Here is a 17852-nt window from a genome sequence, read left to right as displayed (position 1 = left end):
CCATGTGGGCTGCTCAGTCCTGAAATCCAAGGGAAAGGAGAGCCTCCCGGGTCCATTCTCCTTGAAGTGGCCATACAGAAGAGATTAAGAAGGTACTTCTGAAAAAGGACCAGTTCCTTGGGGTAGATGGCTGGTCAGCAGGTACTTACAGAAAAGTAACATGCAGGGACTTCCCTGGTCATCCCAGTGGCTAAGGCTCCACACTCCCACTGCAGGGGCTGAGGTTCAATACCTGGTCAGGGAGCTAGATCCCACACACTGCAACTGAGAGTTGGCGATAACTAAAGATCCTGCAAGTTGCAACTAACAGATCCCACGTGCCACAACTGAGAGCCAGCACAGCCAAAGAAATACACATTTTCTAAAAAGAAAAGTAACGTGCACAGTGACAGTATGTAGCCTGCTTGCCAAGGAGGGCACTGACCTCAAGTGTGGAGCAGCAGGAGCTGGCGCTTCACAAATTTCGGCTCCAGGGTGCGGTGCAGGCAGCCTGTCTCTCCTGCAGCTCCTTAAGTGTACATGGTCCTGGCAAGGGCCCTGCCACTCAGCCCCTCCCACCCACCTTCTCCAGGGGTGGGCAGTGGTGTGTATGTGTGAGTGTACTGGTGGTTGTGTAGAGATAGAATCTATTCTCTCACTCGGTTCTGGGGGGCAGAGTCAGAAACCGAGGGGTCAGCAGGGCTGGTTCATCCTGGAGGCTGTGAGGGAGGGTCTTTCCAGCCTCTCCAGCTTCTGATGACGGCCAGCAATCATCGTGGCTCCTTGGTTTATGGACACATCGCTGCAGCTTCTGCTGTCTCCACATTGCTTTCTCCGTGTGTCTCATATCCAGTTTGTGTCACTGGGTTTAGGGCCACCCAGCTGGTGCTTAGTTGCATCTGCAAAGACCCCTTTTCCAAATAAGATCACAAGTACTGGAGATTACGATGCAGACATATTTGGAGGGGGGGGTTGTCATTCACTCCTCTATAAGGACCATCGCTGACCCCAGATCAGCAGGGGAATGTGAACCTGGCCTGATGGACAGGTGGATGGAGAGCAGAGGCCTACTTGCCCTCCCGAGAGAATGCGGTCTTCACTGGTGCTGTAAAGGGGACACCAGGGACTGGGGACTTTGGGGCTTGGAGCCCCAGAGCAGCTGTGTCCGAAACTTGAGGAGCTGATAACTGAAAGATTACAAGGTAAAGAGGGTTGCTTTAGAGAAGCCCACGGAGAGGTTTTTTAGTTACTTAAGGCCGTGACCGAGTGTGTCTGCAGCCCAGACCCACAGCTTCCTTTCTCAGCTCTGAGCTGAGCCTAATCAGTGCACACTGCCCCTTGAGGGAGAGAGTGGGGCATCTGTCTGGGGTGGGGGTGTGGGGCACAGGCAGGGGCCCAGCATGGAAACCTCTGCATTCAGGTCTCACCAGGGCCGGGCCTGTGCCAGGGGCACCTTCCCGCTGTCCCTGGTCATGGGGCGAGCATGTGTCCCGGAGGCCACCAGACGTGGGGTGAAGACAAACAGCTTGCCCCTACGGTGTGAGGGGGCTGCCCGCTGGCTGTTGGTGTGCGTCTCAGACTGAGACCCCCATCAACTGCTTTCTCTGCACCCGAGGAAACAGCATCCAAGTGAGGCGCATAAAGGGGACACTGTTGCCATGTGCTTTTAAAAAATATTCAAGTTTAATAATTTATGCTTTACCAATAAGATATATATTTCTACTTTTCTATAAAAGGCGTTAGTGGAACATCCCTGAGTAAGTCAAGCCGGCGCTGACCCCGTGGTGCCCGGACTTCACCTGCCCACAGCTTCATCCCATGCCCTCCACAGCCCCGACTGGCATCCGCGCCGGGCCCACCCTGTGCCCCGCTCCGTGCACGGCGGCCTCGGTGGGGTCCGGCAGTCCTCCAGAGGAATGAAGCGTGCGGGGAAGTTATTCTTAGGAGCACCAATGTTGATTCCTGACCCAGTGGCAAACCCCACTCTCAAAATCCGGTCCTCACTTCAATACGGAGAAAACCACGGTGAGATTCTTCCGCGTCCCCTGCGGGAAGGAGAACGGGAGCTGAGCGGCCTCCAGAGCTCCGCCCACCGAGCCCCGCCCCACCCGCCGGGGCCCCGCCCCGCCCCGCCCCGCCCCAATAGTTTACCGCCCTCCCAGGGCCCCGCCCACCGGCTCCGCCCTCGTGGTCTGAAACGGGCCCCGCCTTGGAGGCCGCTGTGGGGGAAGGATCCCACTTTGGCGCCTGGGTGTCCTCGAAGGCCTCCGCGGTCCGTGGAACTGATCCCTGGTAAATTGGTCCTTTTGGGCAGCACCTGGAAACAAAGGCCAAGTCCGCCTAAGATCTCTGTTCTCATATCCTCCTCCCCACCCCTAGCCAAGAGGAAGGCTAAAGCTGCCTTCCTGGGTTTCCCTGCTGAAGGCTCTTAAGCAGGTGAACATAGGCCCCAGCACCCAACAGGCCCTGGCAGCCCCAGGGCATGAGGCTGCCTGAGGTATCAGACCCTAGCCTGGTTCCAGTCGTCCCAAGATCCCCACTTCGGCCACAACAGTCCAGCCACAGCCTCAGTCAAGCCAGCATCTCCCCCTGCAGGTGGGGTCTGGGTCAGGAAGGAAACCTCCCCCTGCAGTCCAGCAGATGTGCCCAAACACCAGAGACTGGCAAAGGGCCAGGCTGGGGCAGCCGTGTGTCCTTGCCACTCGCCACCCCCCCCCCCCCCGCGCCTTGCAGTGACACACACCTTGATGACCCGGCCTCGAAAGATGCTTTTGTCCAGCTCCACGGCGGCCTGGGCCGAGCTCTCGGTGGCGAACTCTATGTAGGCATAGCTGGGATGGAGCAGGGGACAGTGAGGGCAATGCTTACCCAGGCACAGCTGTCCTCCCCGGGCACCGGACCCTTCCTCGAGGTTCCCTCCCCAAGGCCCCACACTGACCCCTTGGGGTGTCCAGAGAACTTGTCACACAGGATGGTGACCCGGTGGATCTCCCCGCAGTGGTTGAAATAGGCCTCCAGCTCCTGGGCCGTGCCCCCATAGTCCACCTGTCAGGTATGGGCCATGGTGGGGGCCCTCGTGCACTGGCCTCCCCCTCCCAGGGGCTCCTGCAGCACGTTTTCTTGGTAGAGAGGGGTTGATTGGGCCCCGAGGTGAGGGGTAGTAGCTTGGGCCTCTGTCCTCCATCCCTGTTGGCGGAGGGGACTGGAAACCCAGAGGAACGCTCCCCAAGTTCACTGGCCTAGGCCGGTGTGTGTGTGTGGGGGGGTGTGTGTGGGTGTGTGTGTGTGTGGGTGTGTGTGGGTGTGTGTGTCTCTGTGTCTGTGTGTGTGTCTCTGTGTCTGTGTGTGTGTGTCTCTGTGTCTGTGTGTGTGTCTCTGTGTCTGTGTGTGTGTCTCTGTGTCTGTGTGTGTGTCTGTGTGTGTCTGTGTGTGTGACTTTTCCCAGTGGAATTCGTTGCCGGTGATCTGCTCACAGGGAGACTGCATGTGGAAACCCTGAATCCCAGGCTACAGTGGGTCTGACACAAAGGGTCCACACTCACTCTTGGGGATGTCCCCTCATCGGACCCCCAACCCAGGCCACAGTGGATCTGACCACAGACGGTCTCCGCTTGCTCTTGGTGATGCCCCTTCATCAGACGCTCCTCCTGTTTCTCCCTTGCAGGCCTGTGTGGCTTTGGAGTCTGCCCCTGAAACATGGCCCTTCACCCTTCCTTTAATCCTCTCAGCCAAGAGGGGGCTGCAGTTGCCCTCCTCCCTTCACTCACATTGCCCACGTAGACGGATCTGTGGTCAGCCTCTGCCTTCTCCAGGGGGCTGTCTGTGGAGAAAGGGGCTTCAGGACCAGGGGCTTGTCCTGGGCAGGGGGCTCCCGGCAGCTGCTAAGGGCAGGCACCCCACCTGGGTGGGTCAGTCCTCACTCCTCCAGGAAGAGGTGCACCCGCATCTCTCGGGGGCTCTTGGGGAAGACCACCTCTTGGGGCTTGTCCAGAAGGCCCCACTGCCAGGCTGGACCTCCTGGAAACCCCAGCCTCTCCCTGGGAGTTTCCATTCATCCCAATTTACCAGGACAGGGGTGCTCAGAGCCATGCAACCAAGGACTCAGGCCCACGGCCTAGGACAGCGGTCAGCCTGGCCTGCTGGCTCCTACCTGTCTTGGGACTCAGTAGCTGCCTGGCCAGCAGGGCCCCGGCAGCCTCCTCTCCTTCATCCAGGCCCTGCACCCTGGGCGGCTCCAGCCCCTGGGCCTGCTCCATGGCCCACAGCTTCAGTTTGATGGCCTCCAGCTCCTGCCAGCACATGGCCCAGGCTGAGCCTCGAGGTGGGACGGCCCCTAGGCTTCCCTGGAGCAAGGACAGAGGGGATGGGCCTGCCTGTCCTCAGGTTATTCTGGGGGCTCCCTGGAGGGGCGAGGGAAGCCGTGAGGACCCGGGCATGCAGAAAGCCCCTTTTATACACCCCAACACACAGAGGCCTCTCCAGCTTGTGTGTTGCGGGTGTACCTATGCCCTCCTCCAGGTGGGGGACAGTGGCCCTCTGACCCCTGGAGGCAGAGCTGCAGCAGTCTATCCCCCAGCCCCAGGCACCGGGTTCTCCGGGTTCCCAAGATCCCACTGGTTTCCCCCAGGCATTCTGCTCAGTGGTTACCTGGTCAGGCACTGGGCACTCAGCCAGGCCCTCCCTCTCCAAGAGAGGCAGCAGGAAGCCGGCATCTTCCTCATCGTCTTCCTCAGCTTTCTCCGTCTCCTCCTCCTCCCCGCCAGCCCCCGGGCCCAGATGGGTCTTCTCAGCTGGGCTCCAGGCCCCCCAGCCCTGGGCCTCCGGGTCTGAGGAAGCCCTCTGGAGCCAGGCCTCAGTAGGGGGAGGGAAGAGAGCGCGGCTGAGGAAGGGCCACATGGCAGCAGGGGTATGGGGCAGGCCAGGCTTCCGGGCTCACTCCACGCCAGCACCTGCCCGCTCCCTCCTGGGTTTTAAGCCTACCCTCCCTGGCCAGGTGTTCTCACTAGAGGCTTCAGTGGTCTCCTGGCTGGGCCCAAGCCTCCACTCTGGCTTCTGGGCCCTGAGGGATCAGAAGCCAGACCCCTGTCCCGGGCCCTTCTTCCTCACGGGGTGGCCCCTCTGGGGCACTTGAGATGGAGAGGGTGCAGCTGAGGTGGGGCTGGGAGGTCCATCCCCCCACAGCTCAGCCTCTCCCACCAGGATACAGGAGTTGTTGTCCATGGGGTTGTCTGTGGGGTTGTTGTCCACACGCCTTGCTGTATCATGCCTCCAGTGGTCGACCACCGTTAGCATGACAAGGCACGAGCAAGTTATCCGAATGTGCAGAAGTGAAAGTGGGGCATGGGGGTCAGAGCAGGCTTCCCGGAGGAGGTGGCGTTTGAGCCAGCCTTCACAGATTGGGTCAGGCAGAGCCGAGGCGAGTGTGGCCTTGGTGGAGGGAACAGCTTGAACAAAGGTCTGGGGGTGGGGGTTGGGTGCCATGGGGTCAGAGGTCTTGCAGAGTGGGGTACTGGGCCAGAGGAGAGACATCCCTCCTCTTGACCCCCCTGGATCCCCCATGGACCCTCCCCCCTCAACCCTAGCTCTTAGGTGGGAACCCTTGACAAAACCACAGGCCTGTGCAGATCAGGTCGATACCGGGGGCTTGACGGCAGCTTGTCAAATCCTGGCCTCTTCCCCTCACTCTCCTCAAGAACGGCTGCAGGCCTGTGTCCCTGGGTGCCCTGGTTTCCGGTCTCCCCTCCCAGCAGCTGCTCTGGCATCTTCTCGCCCTGGTATGGCATCCTCCTGAGTGTTTGCTCACCCAGCCTGTATCGCATCCTCCAGACCATAGCTAGTAGGTCTCCTTGGACCAGTTGGGGTCTCTTTGCTGGGATGCGGAGCTGGGGGACGGGAGAGCTGAAGCCTGTGGACCTTGGGGGGCCACAGGTAGGAGGACGAGGCGTGTGCTGTGGGGCCCACGGTGGCTGCCTTTCTCCTCTTGGCTCTGTTCTCACCTCTGGGAAGCTGAACTAAGGCTGCATCATCCCCTCTCCACCACCCGGGCCCTGGAGGGAAAGGAGCTGGCCCGAGCTGGCTGTCAGCCTCAGGCATGGCCTCCTAGCTCCCAGCCCTCCTGCCTGTGACAGCTCTTCTCCCCTTGGCTGCACATGGTTTTATGCACTTGCATGTCTGAGGCCCCCGGGGCACTACTGCCACTGTGCTGCTGCTTCCAGGAAGCCCTCCTGATTGCTCCCTCTTGTGGCTACAGTGCCCAGGCCTCTGTTGGTCCTGTGTCAGGCACATGTCCCCAGGTCCTCCCACCCCGGCTGGCCAGAGCGCCTCAAGGGCAGCGCTGAGGACGTGGCCCCAGCCCGAAGCTGGTGGACAAGGACAGAAGTGCGGCTGCCGCAGGTCTCCCTCACAGCTCAGGGCAATCAGCTCCCCTCACTTGCGGGCTGAGACTCCATGGAGGGGCTCTTGCCCGGGCGCCTCCCTCTACCTCCACATGGCTGAGCGACAGCATGGCGGCTGTGTCCGAGCCAAGGGCCGGCTGGACTCCGGCCTGGCCCGGCAGGCTCCTCTGAACTCAGATCTCTGCAATGGAAAATTGCTGTCATCCCCTCTGTGCCGACACTGCTGACGCACCAGGCCCGCTGGGGCTCCCGCCAGCTGCCTGGCGTGGGGACAGGCTCGCCCCCACGCTGGCCTTTCCAGTGACGCCGTTCAGAATACACCATGTTCCAGGCTGGGCTGGAGTATTAATAACAGCCTCCTCCCAGGACCGCCCCGGAGCCTGAAGCCCTAGCCCGGGACACCCACTCTGGGCAGGACCTGCCCTGTGAGCCAGGACACTACGGCAGGGACATCCCGGCTCTGTGGGGTCAAGGTGTCCCTTCCCTCGGCGTCCACCCTCAGAGCTTGTGGATGGTGCCCACATGGCCACAGGGAGGGCTGTTCGGCGGCCCCCCCAACCCCACCCAGAACTCAGGAGGCAAGTCATCTGCCCCATCCTGCTGATACTCCCACCCTGCGTCATGTGTTCATCCATCCTCATGGGTCAGGGTCTTGTCCCTCTCGCGTGGCCCCGAAAAGACCCCCACACAAATCTGTGTAAAATGGGCCTAAAAGGAGTTGCTGGACACTCAAGGAGACGAGGAGCCCGTGTTGGCGAATGGCGGCTTTATTCCATGACACAGAACCCACGGGGCCTCGAACAGAGAGATGGGGGGCGTGGGAGGGCAGCTGCCACGACCCTGCCCAGCACTGAGGAAGACAGCCTGACCCCTTTGGGAGAATTAAAACATAGCGTGAGATAAAAAGAAGAGGAAGTGGACAGTCAGTCCTTCCCCACCAGGCTGTGTGTGGATGTGCCTGGCTGGGCTCCCACTGCCGGAGCCCCTCACCCACGGAGGCTGGCCTGATTGGACCCCTAGCCCTGCATTCAGACGTTTAAAGTCAGGCTCCCATTGAATCCCCGACGTTGCATTATTGCTGTAGGGGTCTCTGGTGAGGTGCCCCAGGGGCCGACTTAATTGAAATGAAAAGAACAGGAAGCAGGCAGACGGAGTTTTCTGGAACACTTTGGACTGTATGGGTTGCTCCAGACAGCCGGCTCCCCAGGCCTCCTCCGTGTGTGGCGTCCAGGCCCCTCGACTCCTCCGCCTCCTCCTCGACCAGCAGGACAAATCTGGTGGGGGGAGGGGGGACTGGAAGACATCTGTGGGCTATGGGGGCCTGGAGGCAGGTATGTGGCCGCAGGGGCCAGGGAGGGATGGGGTGGGGACTGCACTAGGCCTCAAGGGTCCTGGGCCTCATCAGCCTGTGCGGGGCTCCTTCTCTGCTCTCCAGCTCGGAGGGGCTCACTCCCAGCTCTGGGACCCCCAGATGGAAAACAGGCGAAAGGGAAAGGTGGAGCCAACGACGAGCACCCAGAGAAGGGGTTCCGGGAGCCCTGGTGTCTGCTGCCAGCCAGCTTGGGGCTCTGTCTCCCTCCCTTCCTGGGGACGCCTCCAGGCAGTGACCCCTGGTGACAAGGAAAGCAGCAGGCGCTGCGCCCCCCATTCGCCCCCAGCAGTGTCCAAGTCTTGCCAGGGAATGTGCCTCCCGGACGGACGGCCGGGGTCACAGGGCCCCTGAGCAGCTGTATGGGCCACCTCCAGCACCTCTCCTGGCCCAAAGCCACCACACGTGCCAGGCGGGCCCAGACTGGCCAGAGCTGTTGCTACAGCGTCGGTCCAATCTGCCCACAATGCCTGTAGTGGAACCTGGCCTGTTCCTGGAGCAGGCCTGGATCAATGGGAGGGGCACTGGGAGGGGATGGCCAAGGTGGCTTTGGGTCACTGAGGGTGTTGGTGCCACACTGGGTCCTGGCTGGGGACGGACTGAGGCGTGGTTGTGCGGGTTAGATGGAGAAACATGCATGGCATGCCGAAGGGTGGAAGGATGAATGGGGGACCAGGTGACAAAGAGTAATGGACAGATGGACGGACGGACGGGTGAGAGACTGGATGGCCAGGGAGGTGACCAGATTGGTCAGAGGGATGAACTGATAAAAGGATCAATAGATAAGTAGACTATCAACAGATAGTCAACAGATAGCCTGAAGAGATGGGCAAAAAAATGGGCAGACTCACGTGTACAGAACTGGGCCAGGCAAGGTGGGTGGTGCCCGCGCCTGGACTCTGGCGTCCTTCTGAGGATATATTGGAAGAACTGGCAAACAGGAGGGAGTCAGGGCCAGTCCTGACGTCTCTCCACAGTGTCACTGGGATGAAACCAGAAGGAAGGCCCCTCTCCTGGCCCCTTCTCAGAAGGCCGGCTCCTCTGTCCTATGGCCTTTCCCCTCCTGGCCCTGAGGCTTTCTCCAGCTCTCCTCTCTGCCCTGTAGCACCCAAGGCTTTCTTTTGGTTCTGGTGGGCCATGGGGACAGGAAGCCTCCTGATTCCGACGGGGTCTGGGATGTGCCAGCCACAGGGAACGGGGTCACTGGTCTTTGCCAACAGAATACCCCCAGACACCACCTGGGGACAGTGACACATCCTAGGAGAATGGCCAGAGAGCACAGGGGGTGGGCTAGGTTGAAGGGCCTCACACCAGGGGCTTTCCACATGGGAGTCAGGGGGCCCGGGCCAGCATCTGCCACCCTGGCCTTGCCATCCTCCCTGGTGTGGGCTGGCAGCTGTGGCTGCCGCCTACCTCTCTCTGCCCTCCTGTCCTCGCTTTGGCCTCAGAATGGGGGTAAAGCTGCTGTTTCGGTCTGACTTGCGGGGAGGGAGGCTCTGCCAGCAGCTGCATCCCACAGAGCTTTGGGGTCACCAGTGTGTCCAACCTGGGCCTCCTGGGAAGAGATCCCCGCACATGAACCAACCACCAGAGAACCCAGGGGTAGCAGGGCAGGATGGCCTTGGGACAGAGAGAGGAGGGGGACCCGTTCTGTCCAGACGTCCTCTTGGGTTAAGAAAGGCAGCTGCTGTAGATGCAAACTGAGGGAAAACCAGCCCCTCCCACCAGGGCTACTCATTCTGAGTTTGCCTCTTCAAGCAGGGCCTGAACGCACCGGCTAACAGAAACAGGCTCCCAGGGCATGGAGGAGGCCTGCCTCGTGTGACCTGGCCCACACCTTTGGGATCTGCTGACACGGCGCCCACTGGGACGACCCCTCCCTCCCACTCTGGGCCTCAGCCTTCAACTGTGCTGCCCACCCGGCCACCACCCTCTGACCCTGCGGCCACTCGCTGCCAGCATGGGCTCCATCTGTCGGCCTGTGGCCGGCCCTTCACGCGAGGCTTCTGCAGCCCCGGCCAGTGGCAGGTCTTAGTGTATGAGATACGGGTGTGGGGGCCACACAAGGAAGAGAGCCTTCCCCCGGGGGCTTGCAGTGACCTCTTCCCAACAGCTGGGGTGGGAGGGGCCACCCTCAGCCTGTGGTCTGGTCTCACAGGTGGGTCTGGACTGACGCTACCAGCTGGCCAATGTGCCACCAACCCTGGTGTGCCTGCCTGTCCTTGAAGAGGAGCAGAGGCCAGCCAAGCCCACCCGCGGAGCTGCAGTAGCCCTGACGTCAGGGCCTCGGACCCCCCCACCAGACCCCGGGCTGCCCTGGGCACCACCCGCTCCTGCCTACCTGCAACCTCATAGGAACAGAGGCCAAGGGGAGGTGGGCCTACATCATAGCATGTGCGAAACTGCCATTTCAACAGGTTCAGCACTTGTAAGAGAGCAGACTGCACATGTGACAGGTGTCTCATGAGGGCCTGAATCCCACACGGCCCCTGCTCTTCTGAAACCCACAAAAGCAAGCCTCTGAGAGGCTGGCAGCCTTGCACAGCTCACAGGCTTCCTGGAGGGTGATAGGTCTAGCTGGGCGGTCAGAGTTAGGGCTCCTGCCAGGTGGGGTTTGAACAGCACCTGGTCTGTGGTGACCGGATGGAGTCCTTCCTCTCAGTACTCAAAGGATAAGGTCTCACAACTCTGGAAAGTAACAGTGATCAACACACACATTGCTGCCTGGAGGACCACAGTTTGGATTTCTCTGAAAACCTAGTTCCTATTCTTTACATACTTCCATGGTTTCTCTTAATTTTTTATTTGGCAAACATTTCCTCTTTATTATCATCATCATGAATATCATCATTTGGACCTCTGCAAGGACTATATACATTCACATTATCATATACCATTGACTTCTTGCCTCTCGGCAGGCCCCTGGGCTCCGGGTTTCAGTAGCTGGTCACTATTGCACTCCAGTTCTGGAACTTCTTACAGCCATGCAGTAAAACCCCGATCAGAGACCGTGTCTGCTGTTTGTTCTCCCACTGAGTACAGATCGGAATTTCCTTATTTCTTTATTTCCTCCTTGAGATCGCTGGGGGAGCGAGTGGGATGGGGGTCAGGGTGAGGCATGGGGCGGGGACTTCAGAGAGACCATCCCCTGAGGAAGAGCTGGACAAAAATGTAGGGTTATATACAGCTGGTCAAGTCTCCAGAAGGTGCAGGGAGGGCAAATTGCTTTTCTTTGTGGGTTTTTTTTTTCCTTTTTCTGCAAAAGTGTGAAGACAAGAGAGGGGCTGCAGGAAACATGGGGGCTGGGATGGTGAGACGGGCTGGGTGGCAGGCTCGTGTAGCGGGCAGCAGAGGTAGAGGAGGACGAGGAGAAGCAGCAGTGGAAGGCGTGGTGGCTATCTCCTCGTGCTCAGAAAAGCAGTCGAGAATCAACCCGAAAGATTGTCACAGTTTTGTCTCGGAATTATATTCTTTCTTGGAAGGACACATTAGCACTTTTTTCACAAGTGGAAAGGATGAAATGTGATGGAAATTCACAGAGGGTGTGAGGACGGACAAGATACCCTTCCTGAGTGTGTGCAGATACATGCTGGGTGTGTCCCAGTGCACATCCACACACACACTTGCACACACGTGTGGGTGCCGAGGGCCTCACTGCCCACCCCACCTGGCCCCAGCGGAGGCGCTGCCATGGAGTTGAAAAGAAACAAGTTGCTTCCTGTTGGACAAAACACTCCAAATCCCAATACCCCATCGCCCCCCAAACAGAATCAAAGCAAGAGAAAAGACGGACGTTGGAACAAGCCCAGGCGTGGAGGAAAACAGTGAAAAACATCCTTTGGCAGTGACAACAAAATTTTGGATTTTGACTTCTTATGTATGTTTTTTGGATTTCCTTTGGAGCAGAGGTGTGTCCGGCGTCCTTGGCTAGCTAGCTGGCAAGGTAGTTTACAGGTATGCTTCCTTTCAGTTCAGTTCATTTCCGTCGCTCAGTCGTGTCTGACTCTTTGCGACCCCATGGACTGCAGCATGCTTCCTTTACCTTTTTTTTTTCTTTTTTTAAAAAACTTTTTGGATTTCTACTTAAAGCCAAAGAATTTGACATTAAAGGAGAAAAAAATCTGAAATGAAAAATTACGACTTGAGTCTGACATCTTTCTCACCACCCTCACCGCACTGGCCACACACCCCTGGGGTGGTTTCCGTGAACTGGCGGCTCGGATCTCCGGCTATGAAAGAACAGTTTTCCTTTTCCCTTTTGAATCAGGCAAGGGGAGAAAACCCCAGTTTTCTTTGTCCATTTCTGAGTAGCTCTCTTGCCACAAAGTCCCCCAAAATTCTTCAATGAAAATATAAGCCACCAAACAATTCGATTTTTTCATTGAAGAGAAAGTATGTGAAAGTCATAAAGAGAGAAAAACAAGACAGAGAGTGAGACAGGGAAAGAGGCGGTTGTGGACGAGCTGGTCACCTCTGGCCGGCGTCCATCCACCACCTAAAGTTCAGCAGGGGGCTTCTGAGGGTTCGGAAGAGGTCGAGGTGTGATCGTCAGGTAGCTGAGAAAGTCGTGTGGATGCAGTCTTGTTGGTTCTGTTTTCTTTTGGAGAGAAGCAGTAGCAGCGGTGACTCCCATGGTTGGCTCCCAGGGCTGGGTGCGTGTCCTGCGGGCCGGGCGGGGCTGGGCAGTTCGATGGCCATCAGGTCCTGGTGGGTCAGCGGGGCGCTGCATCCAGGGGGCCGGGTGGGCCAGGGGAGCCGGGGCGGGAAGGCCCAGTGGAGCCTGCCTCGCTGGGGCTGGCAGCGGCCGGGGGCAGGCAGGGGCCCAGGCCTGTGGCGGTGTCGGACTGTCCGGGCACGGGCTCAGCCACGGCGGCTGCAGGGCCCTGCAGGCTCTGTCCACACACATGGTGGTGCTTCTCCCAGTCCTTGTGCTGGCAGAAGGAGCCGCAGTAGCGGGCTGCGTTGCAACCGCTGCACGTCTCACTGGCCTTGCGCCCGCAATTCCAGCAGCTCTGGAGGTGAGGGGGGACGATCAGGGTGGCCCGGGCTCACTCCCTGTTTCCCCCGAGCACCCACCCAGCTGCAGACCAGGCACACGTTCCAAACACACCAGCTCAAACCCAGCCAAGGCATCACTGAGCAAGAAGAGAAAAAAACTCAACGCTCCCAGGCTCACAGGTGACCCTCTGCAGACACGGCCCCTTGGCTGGGCCACTCTTGGAGGATGGGCTCCCACCACCCCAGCCCACCCCAGACAGGTTCATGGTGTGCCATGGCCCCTTCCAAAGGGGATCTTACAGGAATCCCTCCTGGCACTGCCAGGGCTTTGATACCAGAATGTCACAGCCTGGGCAGAGTAAAGGGGTGGTGAGTGCCCACAGCTGCTGAAGTCCTTTCCCTACCACTGGGCCTCTGCTCCTTTTTTTGGAACAAGCAATGACCCCAGCCACACATGTGAGCAGAAGGTGGGCATGGATTCTACCTTCAAAAGGCCAGAGGCAGCAGCATGGGCTGTGGGGTAGGGAAGCCAAGCTGCCCTAGGAGGAAGGACCACGTGCCCAGGTAGCCTCTCGAGCCTCCTCCTGGCCACCCTCTGCAGGTGTGCCCCCAGCTTCAGCCCTCGCTGCTCCCTGCATTCCTGCCAGCTCACTCCCTCCAGGACTTCCCGGATGGACGACCTTGCTTATAGGCTTCCCTGACACCCACCGTCCTCCCCATGCACGTCCATGGCCTGAAGCAGCACAGGCTATCCTCCTGCGTCCCCACTCCCTTGGCCCCTCAGACCGTCACGTCTGTCTGCTCCAGCTGAGAGCACAGCGGAAAAGAGATGCACATGGGCACCACCTGACCGGGAGTCATCTCCTCATTCCCTCTCAGGGCCAGCCCAGCACAGACAGGCCCAGGGGATTTTGGAGAAGTACCCTCCTTGAAGAGAGTCCAGGGGCCCCTGAAACAGGCTGCACCCTCCTCTTCACCTCTCTGCCTTCCGAGCCATTCTCAGACAAAGAGAGAATGTACTTGGTCACCCAGGGTTCCCACCCACCCCTCTGGACCAGTCCAGCCCCCAGACACACAGGAGCCAGGACGGTGACTCATGCACCCTTCTGCTTTCAGGGGTCAGAGAGATCGTGGGCTTTGGTGTCAGCCAGCCTGGGTTTGAACAACGGTCCTGCCACTTCCTGGGGAGTGTCCTGGGGCGAGCCAGACATTCTCTGGAGGCCTCAGTTTCCTCATTTGTACAATGGGGACACCCACAGGATCCAGCTCACCAGGCCACGTGGGGTCAAGAGGCCCTGGGGTTGCACAAGGTCACGTGGCTGGGAGGTGGTGGAGCTGGGGTGGCGCCCCGGACTAGGACCAGGGGTGGGGGGCGACCCTACCTCGCTGGAGTCCTCCTGCTGGTTGACCACAGTGAGGGCGTCCTCGGATGCCTGCCGCCGCGCCTCAGCCAGGGCCCGCTCCATCTTGGCACGCTCTGTGCTGATGAGCTCGTGGGCCTTGCGCTCAGCGTCAGACACGGCTTTCTGCAGCTCTGACATTGCCTGCCGCTTCACCTCGTTCACTGCCTCCTCTGAAAAGGACACCTTGGGCTGTTCGTCTCGTGCGCCAGCCCAGCTGGGTCTCCCCTGCCCACAACCCCGGAGCGGGCAGGCAGGCATGGTTGTGGGGGAATCTCCAAAGCCTGCCCTCTACTGTGTGCAGAGTGCCACGCCCTAGAGGGTGAAGAGTGGGGTCAGCAGGCCTGGGAAGGCCCTGCTGGGCCCCTCCAGTATACGGGGAGGGCGGGAGAGTCTGGGGCTCCAGGCCATCCCCACTCACCCGCCTTCCTCCAGATCTCCTCGGGCATGTAGCCAGACAGGGTCCGAGGCATGAAGTCCCGGTGAACATCTGAAACACAGGGGCACCAGCGTCACACACAAGACAGGGCCATGCCTGGTTGGGCCCTGGGGGCAGGGTGTGGGAGTGATCTTGGGGTTCCCTGAGGTACACATGGGGGAAACCCTGTCTCTGCAGCTGGTGGATGGGGGAACAGGGCAATGTCATGAAGGGAGACTGTTGGGAGCAATGGGCCTTGGATTTGATTGGGATCTGGGCCGAGATGGCCTCTCTCAGGTTCCACGGTCATCAGGCTCCCGGGGGCCTCCCAGTGCCGAGCCCCTGTCCCATTGGAACCAAGAATTGGGCATCCCCACAGGTCAGGCAGTGTCTGTGCAGCAGGAGACCCTTCTTTTTCAGGTGGGGCGATTTGGGTGCTATTTCCCTGCAGGGCCATGATTAGTGATGGCCTGGCCCCTGGTTCCCCTGCATCGGCCCCACATGTGCCCCCCAGCTCACCTAGTTGAGCACCCTCTGTGCCCACAGAGCTGCTGAGGGGCCGGGCGGTCTGCCCAGGGCCCTTCTTGCCGTCCTCTGCTGCGTCGCTGCAGCGCCGGATCCAGTGGTTGAGCTCCTCGCGGTCGGCCTCCTGGCAGCGGCGCAGCACGGTCAGTGACCGCCGCGTCTTCTCGGCCATGTCCATGATACAGTTCAGGAGCTGTGGGCGCCCACGGTGGGTGAGCCGCACACAGAGGAGGACAGTGGGGACACTGTCCCACAGTCCGGCCCGGTCCACCCGATCATGTGACCTGCCCACGGCTCTTGAGGCGTTGGCTGGAAAACCACTTTCTGCTGCTGTGAAAGATCTCTGAGCACCTGGACAAGGACTGGGGAGGCACCCAGGGCTCCCACTGGTGGAGAGACTGTCTAGGACCCAGAGCTGGAGCTCTCCTTGCAGCCCTGGAGTCGCAGTCTTCCCCATGGAGCAGAGGCGTCAGCGCTGCTCTGAGGACCGCCCTTCTCTTGGGCTCCCCTCCCCAAAAGGACACGGGGCAGGCATGACCTGAAAATGGTGTCAAAGAGGTCCAACCCTCGTGGCCAAGGGACCTTCCTCAGGGAGACAGTCCATGGCGGCCCAGGGGGGAGTGTTCTGAGGGCTGGACAGGAGTGCAGGGGAAGCAGAGGCGTGGGCATAGGGCTGAGGGAGGGCAAAGCGGCCTGCCCCTGCAGCCCCTGCAGGTTGGGCAGAGCACCTGGAGTGGCTGCGGCACCCCGTGGCCTGAGCCTGGACACTCACATTATTGAGGTGCTTCCACTCTTCCGCCCACTCGCGCTCCGTGAGCCTGTGGTCAATCACTTCCTCAGGCCGGGATCCGTGCATTGCTGAGGAGGGAGCAGAGGCTCAGGCCCCGCCCCTGCTAATCAAGCCACGCCCCTGCTCACGCCCCTACCCCAGGCCCCACCCACAGGCTGTGTCCTCCTAGGGAAAGTGGAGAGGGGAGGAAGGGAACTCAGGGCTCTGACCCTCTCTCTGCCCACCGCCCTGGGTGGGGTGGGTCAGGAACAGGCCTCTCCTCTACTCATGCTTGAGAGGAAGAAACCGGTGTCCCCATCCCTCGCTTTGACTACTCCGTCTCCTCCCCCAAATCCAGCCACTCCCTCTGCCCTCTGCTGCCAGAGAAGTGGCTGTGGGCCTCACTTAAGGGGCATCTCCACTGCTCAGGGTCTCCTTGTGGCTGCCTGGCTTCAACTCACACTTTACTGCTTTTTCTGAGCTAGCTGAACTCCTATGCACCCTCCAAGGCCCAGGTGGCAGGCTCCTTCCTCCTCAGCCGCCTTGGGCTCCCAGATTTCCTTAAGCTCTATATATCTCTGGTTGTTTAGTAACCACAGGTGCTTCCTTGTTTATTCTCAATCACCTAGCAGACTGTGTCAGTCCACAGGGCAGGTCTGGCAAGGCCTGTTCCCCTCCGTGGGTTGAGCTCCTGGGCTGAGCTCTAGCTTGGTAAGAGGGGTGCATGGCTTAATCTGCTGGGCCTCAAATGACCAGCTCCAAGTGTGGTCTCCTGGGAAACAGTGGGGCTTGGAAAAGTCAAAAGCCCTGGCACTCATTCCCCATGGGGTCTGGGCCCCTTGTCTTACCTGTGGCCTCAGTTTCCCAGCCTCCCTGCTTCCCTAGTGGGAGGGGAGAGTCCCTGGTGTGGATGGAGGAGGGCTCTGTACTTAGTGCTTTACCCATTCTTCCCTGCTTCATCCTCTGGGGGAGGAGTTCCTGCCGTTATTTCCACTTTACAGATGAGGAAACTGAGGCTAGTTAAGGGGACATGTTGACCAAGGTCAAGCAAGGTCGACTGGCGCTGGGGCTGTGCTCTTAGCCACTGGCTGGTACAGTTCCAGGGACTGAAACAATGGGATGCCCCCACCCCATAATCAGAAACAAAACAACCATGAGCTGAGAAATTCATGCCAGAAGGGCAGCATCTGGCGTTCTCACAGCTTCTCCTCTTGTGCTGCTTGAAATTCTGAACACAATCACCCTCACTGTGACCCAGCATGCTCCATGCTTCCTGGGCTGGGGTCTACTTAGGCCTTTCTTGGTCCCCAAACCCAAAATGCCTCCTCAAATTGCAGCTGAGGTGGGAGGTGGTAGCCACAGGCTGCTGTCCACCCACCACCCTGCCCTGCTGCCCGTGGAGCTGGGGCCCGCGCCAACGCCCCAACCAAAATAGTGGCTGAGATCTGCCTGACAGCTGGCGTTTATTTTTGCGTTAGCAGAAGCGGATGGGAATTAGCACCTGCCTGACCCGGCCGTGGGGAGCCAGACGCTGTCACCTGCTGCCTGGGCCCAGGCCCTGGCAGCTCTGGTAGGGAGGAGGAGGGGAGACGGCCTGATAAGGGGCAAGGCCTCTGCTGACCCTGCCTCCGGGTCCCTGGTTGGTGTCCCGGGCCTCTGTTTCAGGGGCAGCCTTTGCAGGCTTGTGTTATTCATCTCTTTGACCAGCACAGAGGAGGCTCAGAAGGCCGGTCGTCGTTGCTAGATGACTTTGGGCATGTCCATTATCCCTCTGGGCCTCAGTCTGCCCATCTGTGATGTGGGCGGGCTAACACATCACACAGGTGTATCAGAACGCATTGGGGGTGCCTCCTTCCGGAGCCCAGTAAAGCATACAGTGCCAACCAGACTTCCACCAAGAGCTGTCACCCTGCCACCAACACAGCTGGGCCCTATGGCACCCACTCTGGACCCAGCCTCTATTAACCCCTCATGCCCCAAGGGCAGGGCTGCTCATAGA

General features: G+C 59.6%; 2 protein-coding genes across 5 annotated transcripts in view; both read right to left on the bottom strand.

Annotated features, from left to right (window-relative positions):
• Positions 1-1965: 1965 nt before the first annotated feature.
• Positions 1966-4893, bottom strand: PABPN1L (PABPN1 like, cytoplasmic). The gene is made up of 7 exons (XM_040254130.1): positions 4414-4893; positions 4130-4322; positions 3747-3799; positions 2918-3024; positions 2723-2810; positions 2131-2296; positions 1966-2024 (listed from the first exon to the last, which is right to left on the bottom strand). The coding sequence occupies exons 1-7, from the start codon at positions 4873-4875 to the stop codon at positions 1966-1968; spliced, it is 1128 nt and encodes a 375-aa protein (XP_040110064.1). The 5' UTR covers positions 4876-4893.
• Positions 4894-10540: 5647 nt separating this feature from the next.
• Positions 10541-17852, bottom strand: part of CBFA2T3 (CBFA2/RUNX1 partner transcriptional co-repressor 3) — a 77807-nt gene continuing 70495 nt past the window's right edge. For 3 of the 4 annotated variants that reach the window (XM_040253679.1, XM_040253682.1, XM_040253680.1), the window contains 5 exons: positions 15857-15942; positions 15079-15277; positions 14563-14631; positions 14124-14314; positions 11183-12755 (listed from right to left, as the gene is read on the bottom strand). In XM_040253679.1, the coding sequence (XP_040109613.1) occupies positions 12456-12755; positions 14124-14314; positions 14563-14631; positions 15079-15277; positions 15857-15942 (845 nt within the window). In that variant the 3' untranslated portion in view covers positions 11183-12455. Of the gene's footprint in view, positions 12756-14123; positions 14315-14562; positions 14632-15078; positions 15278-15856; positions 15943-17852 lie in introns of all 4 variants that reach the window. The other variant, XM_040253678.1, reaches the window with a different exon arrangement.

The sequence above is a fragment of the Oryx dammah genome, unplaced genomic scaffold (genome assembly GCF_014754425.2).
Source record: "Oryx dammah isolate SB20612 unplaced genomic scaffold, SCBI_Odam_1.1 HiC_scaffold_13, whole genome shotgun sequence".
Taxonomy (NCBI): Eukaryota; Metazoa; Chordata; class Mammalia; order Artiodactyla; family Bovidae; genus Oryx; species Oryx dammah.
This window is presented reverse-complemented; position numbering and strand designations above follow the sequence as displayed.

What these genes read in the sequence shown, in the direction of transcription:
- PABPN1L (XM_040254130.1), bottom strand. Translation starts at nt 4,875, where the DNA reads ATGTGGCCCTTCCTCAGCCGCGCTCTCTTCCCTCCCCCTACTGAGGCC. An exon ending in GATCCGTCTACGTGGGCAAT is followed by an intron (nt 3,025 to 3,746) that starts GTGAGTGAAGGG and finishes CATACCTGACAG; the next exon opens with GTGGACTATGGGGGCACGGC. An exon ending in TTCTCTGGACACCCCAAGGG is followed by an intron (nt 2,811 to 2,917) that starts GTCAGTGTGGGG and finishes GCTCCATCCCAG; the next exon opens with CTATGCCTACATAGAGTTCG.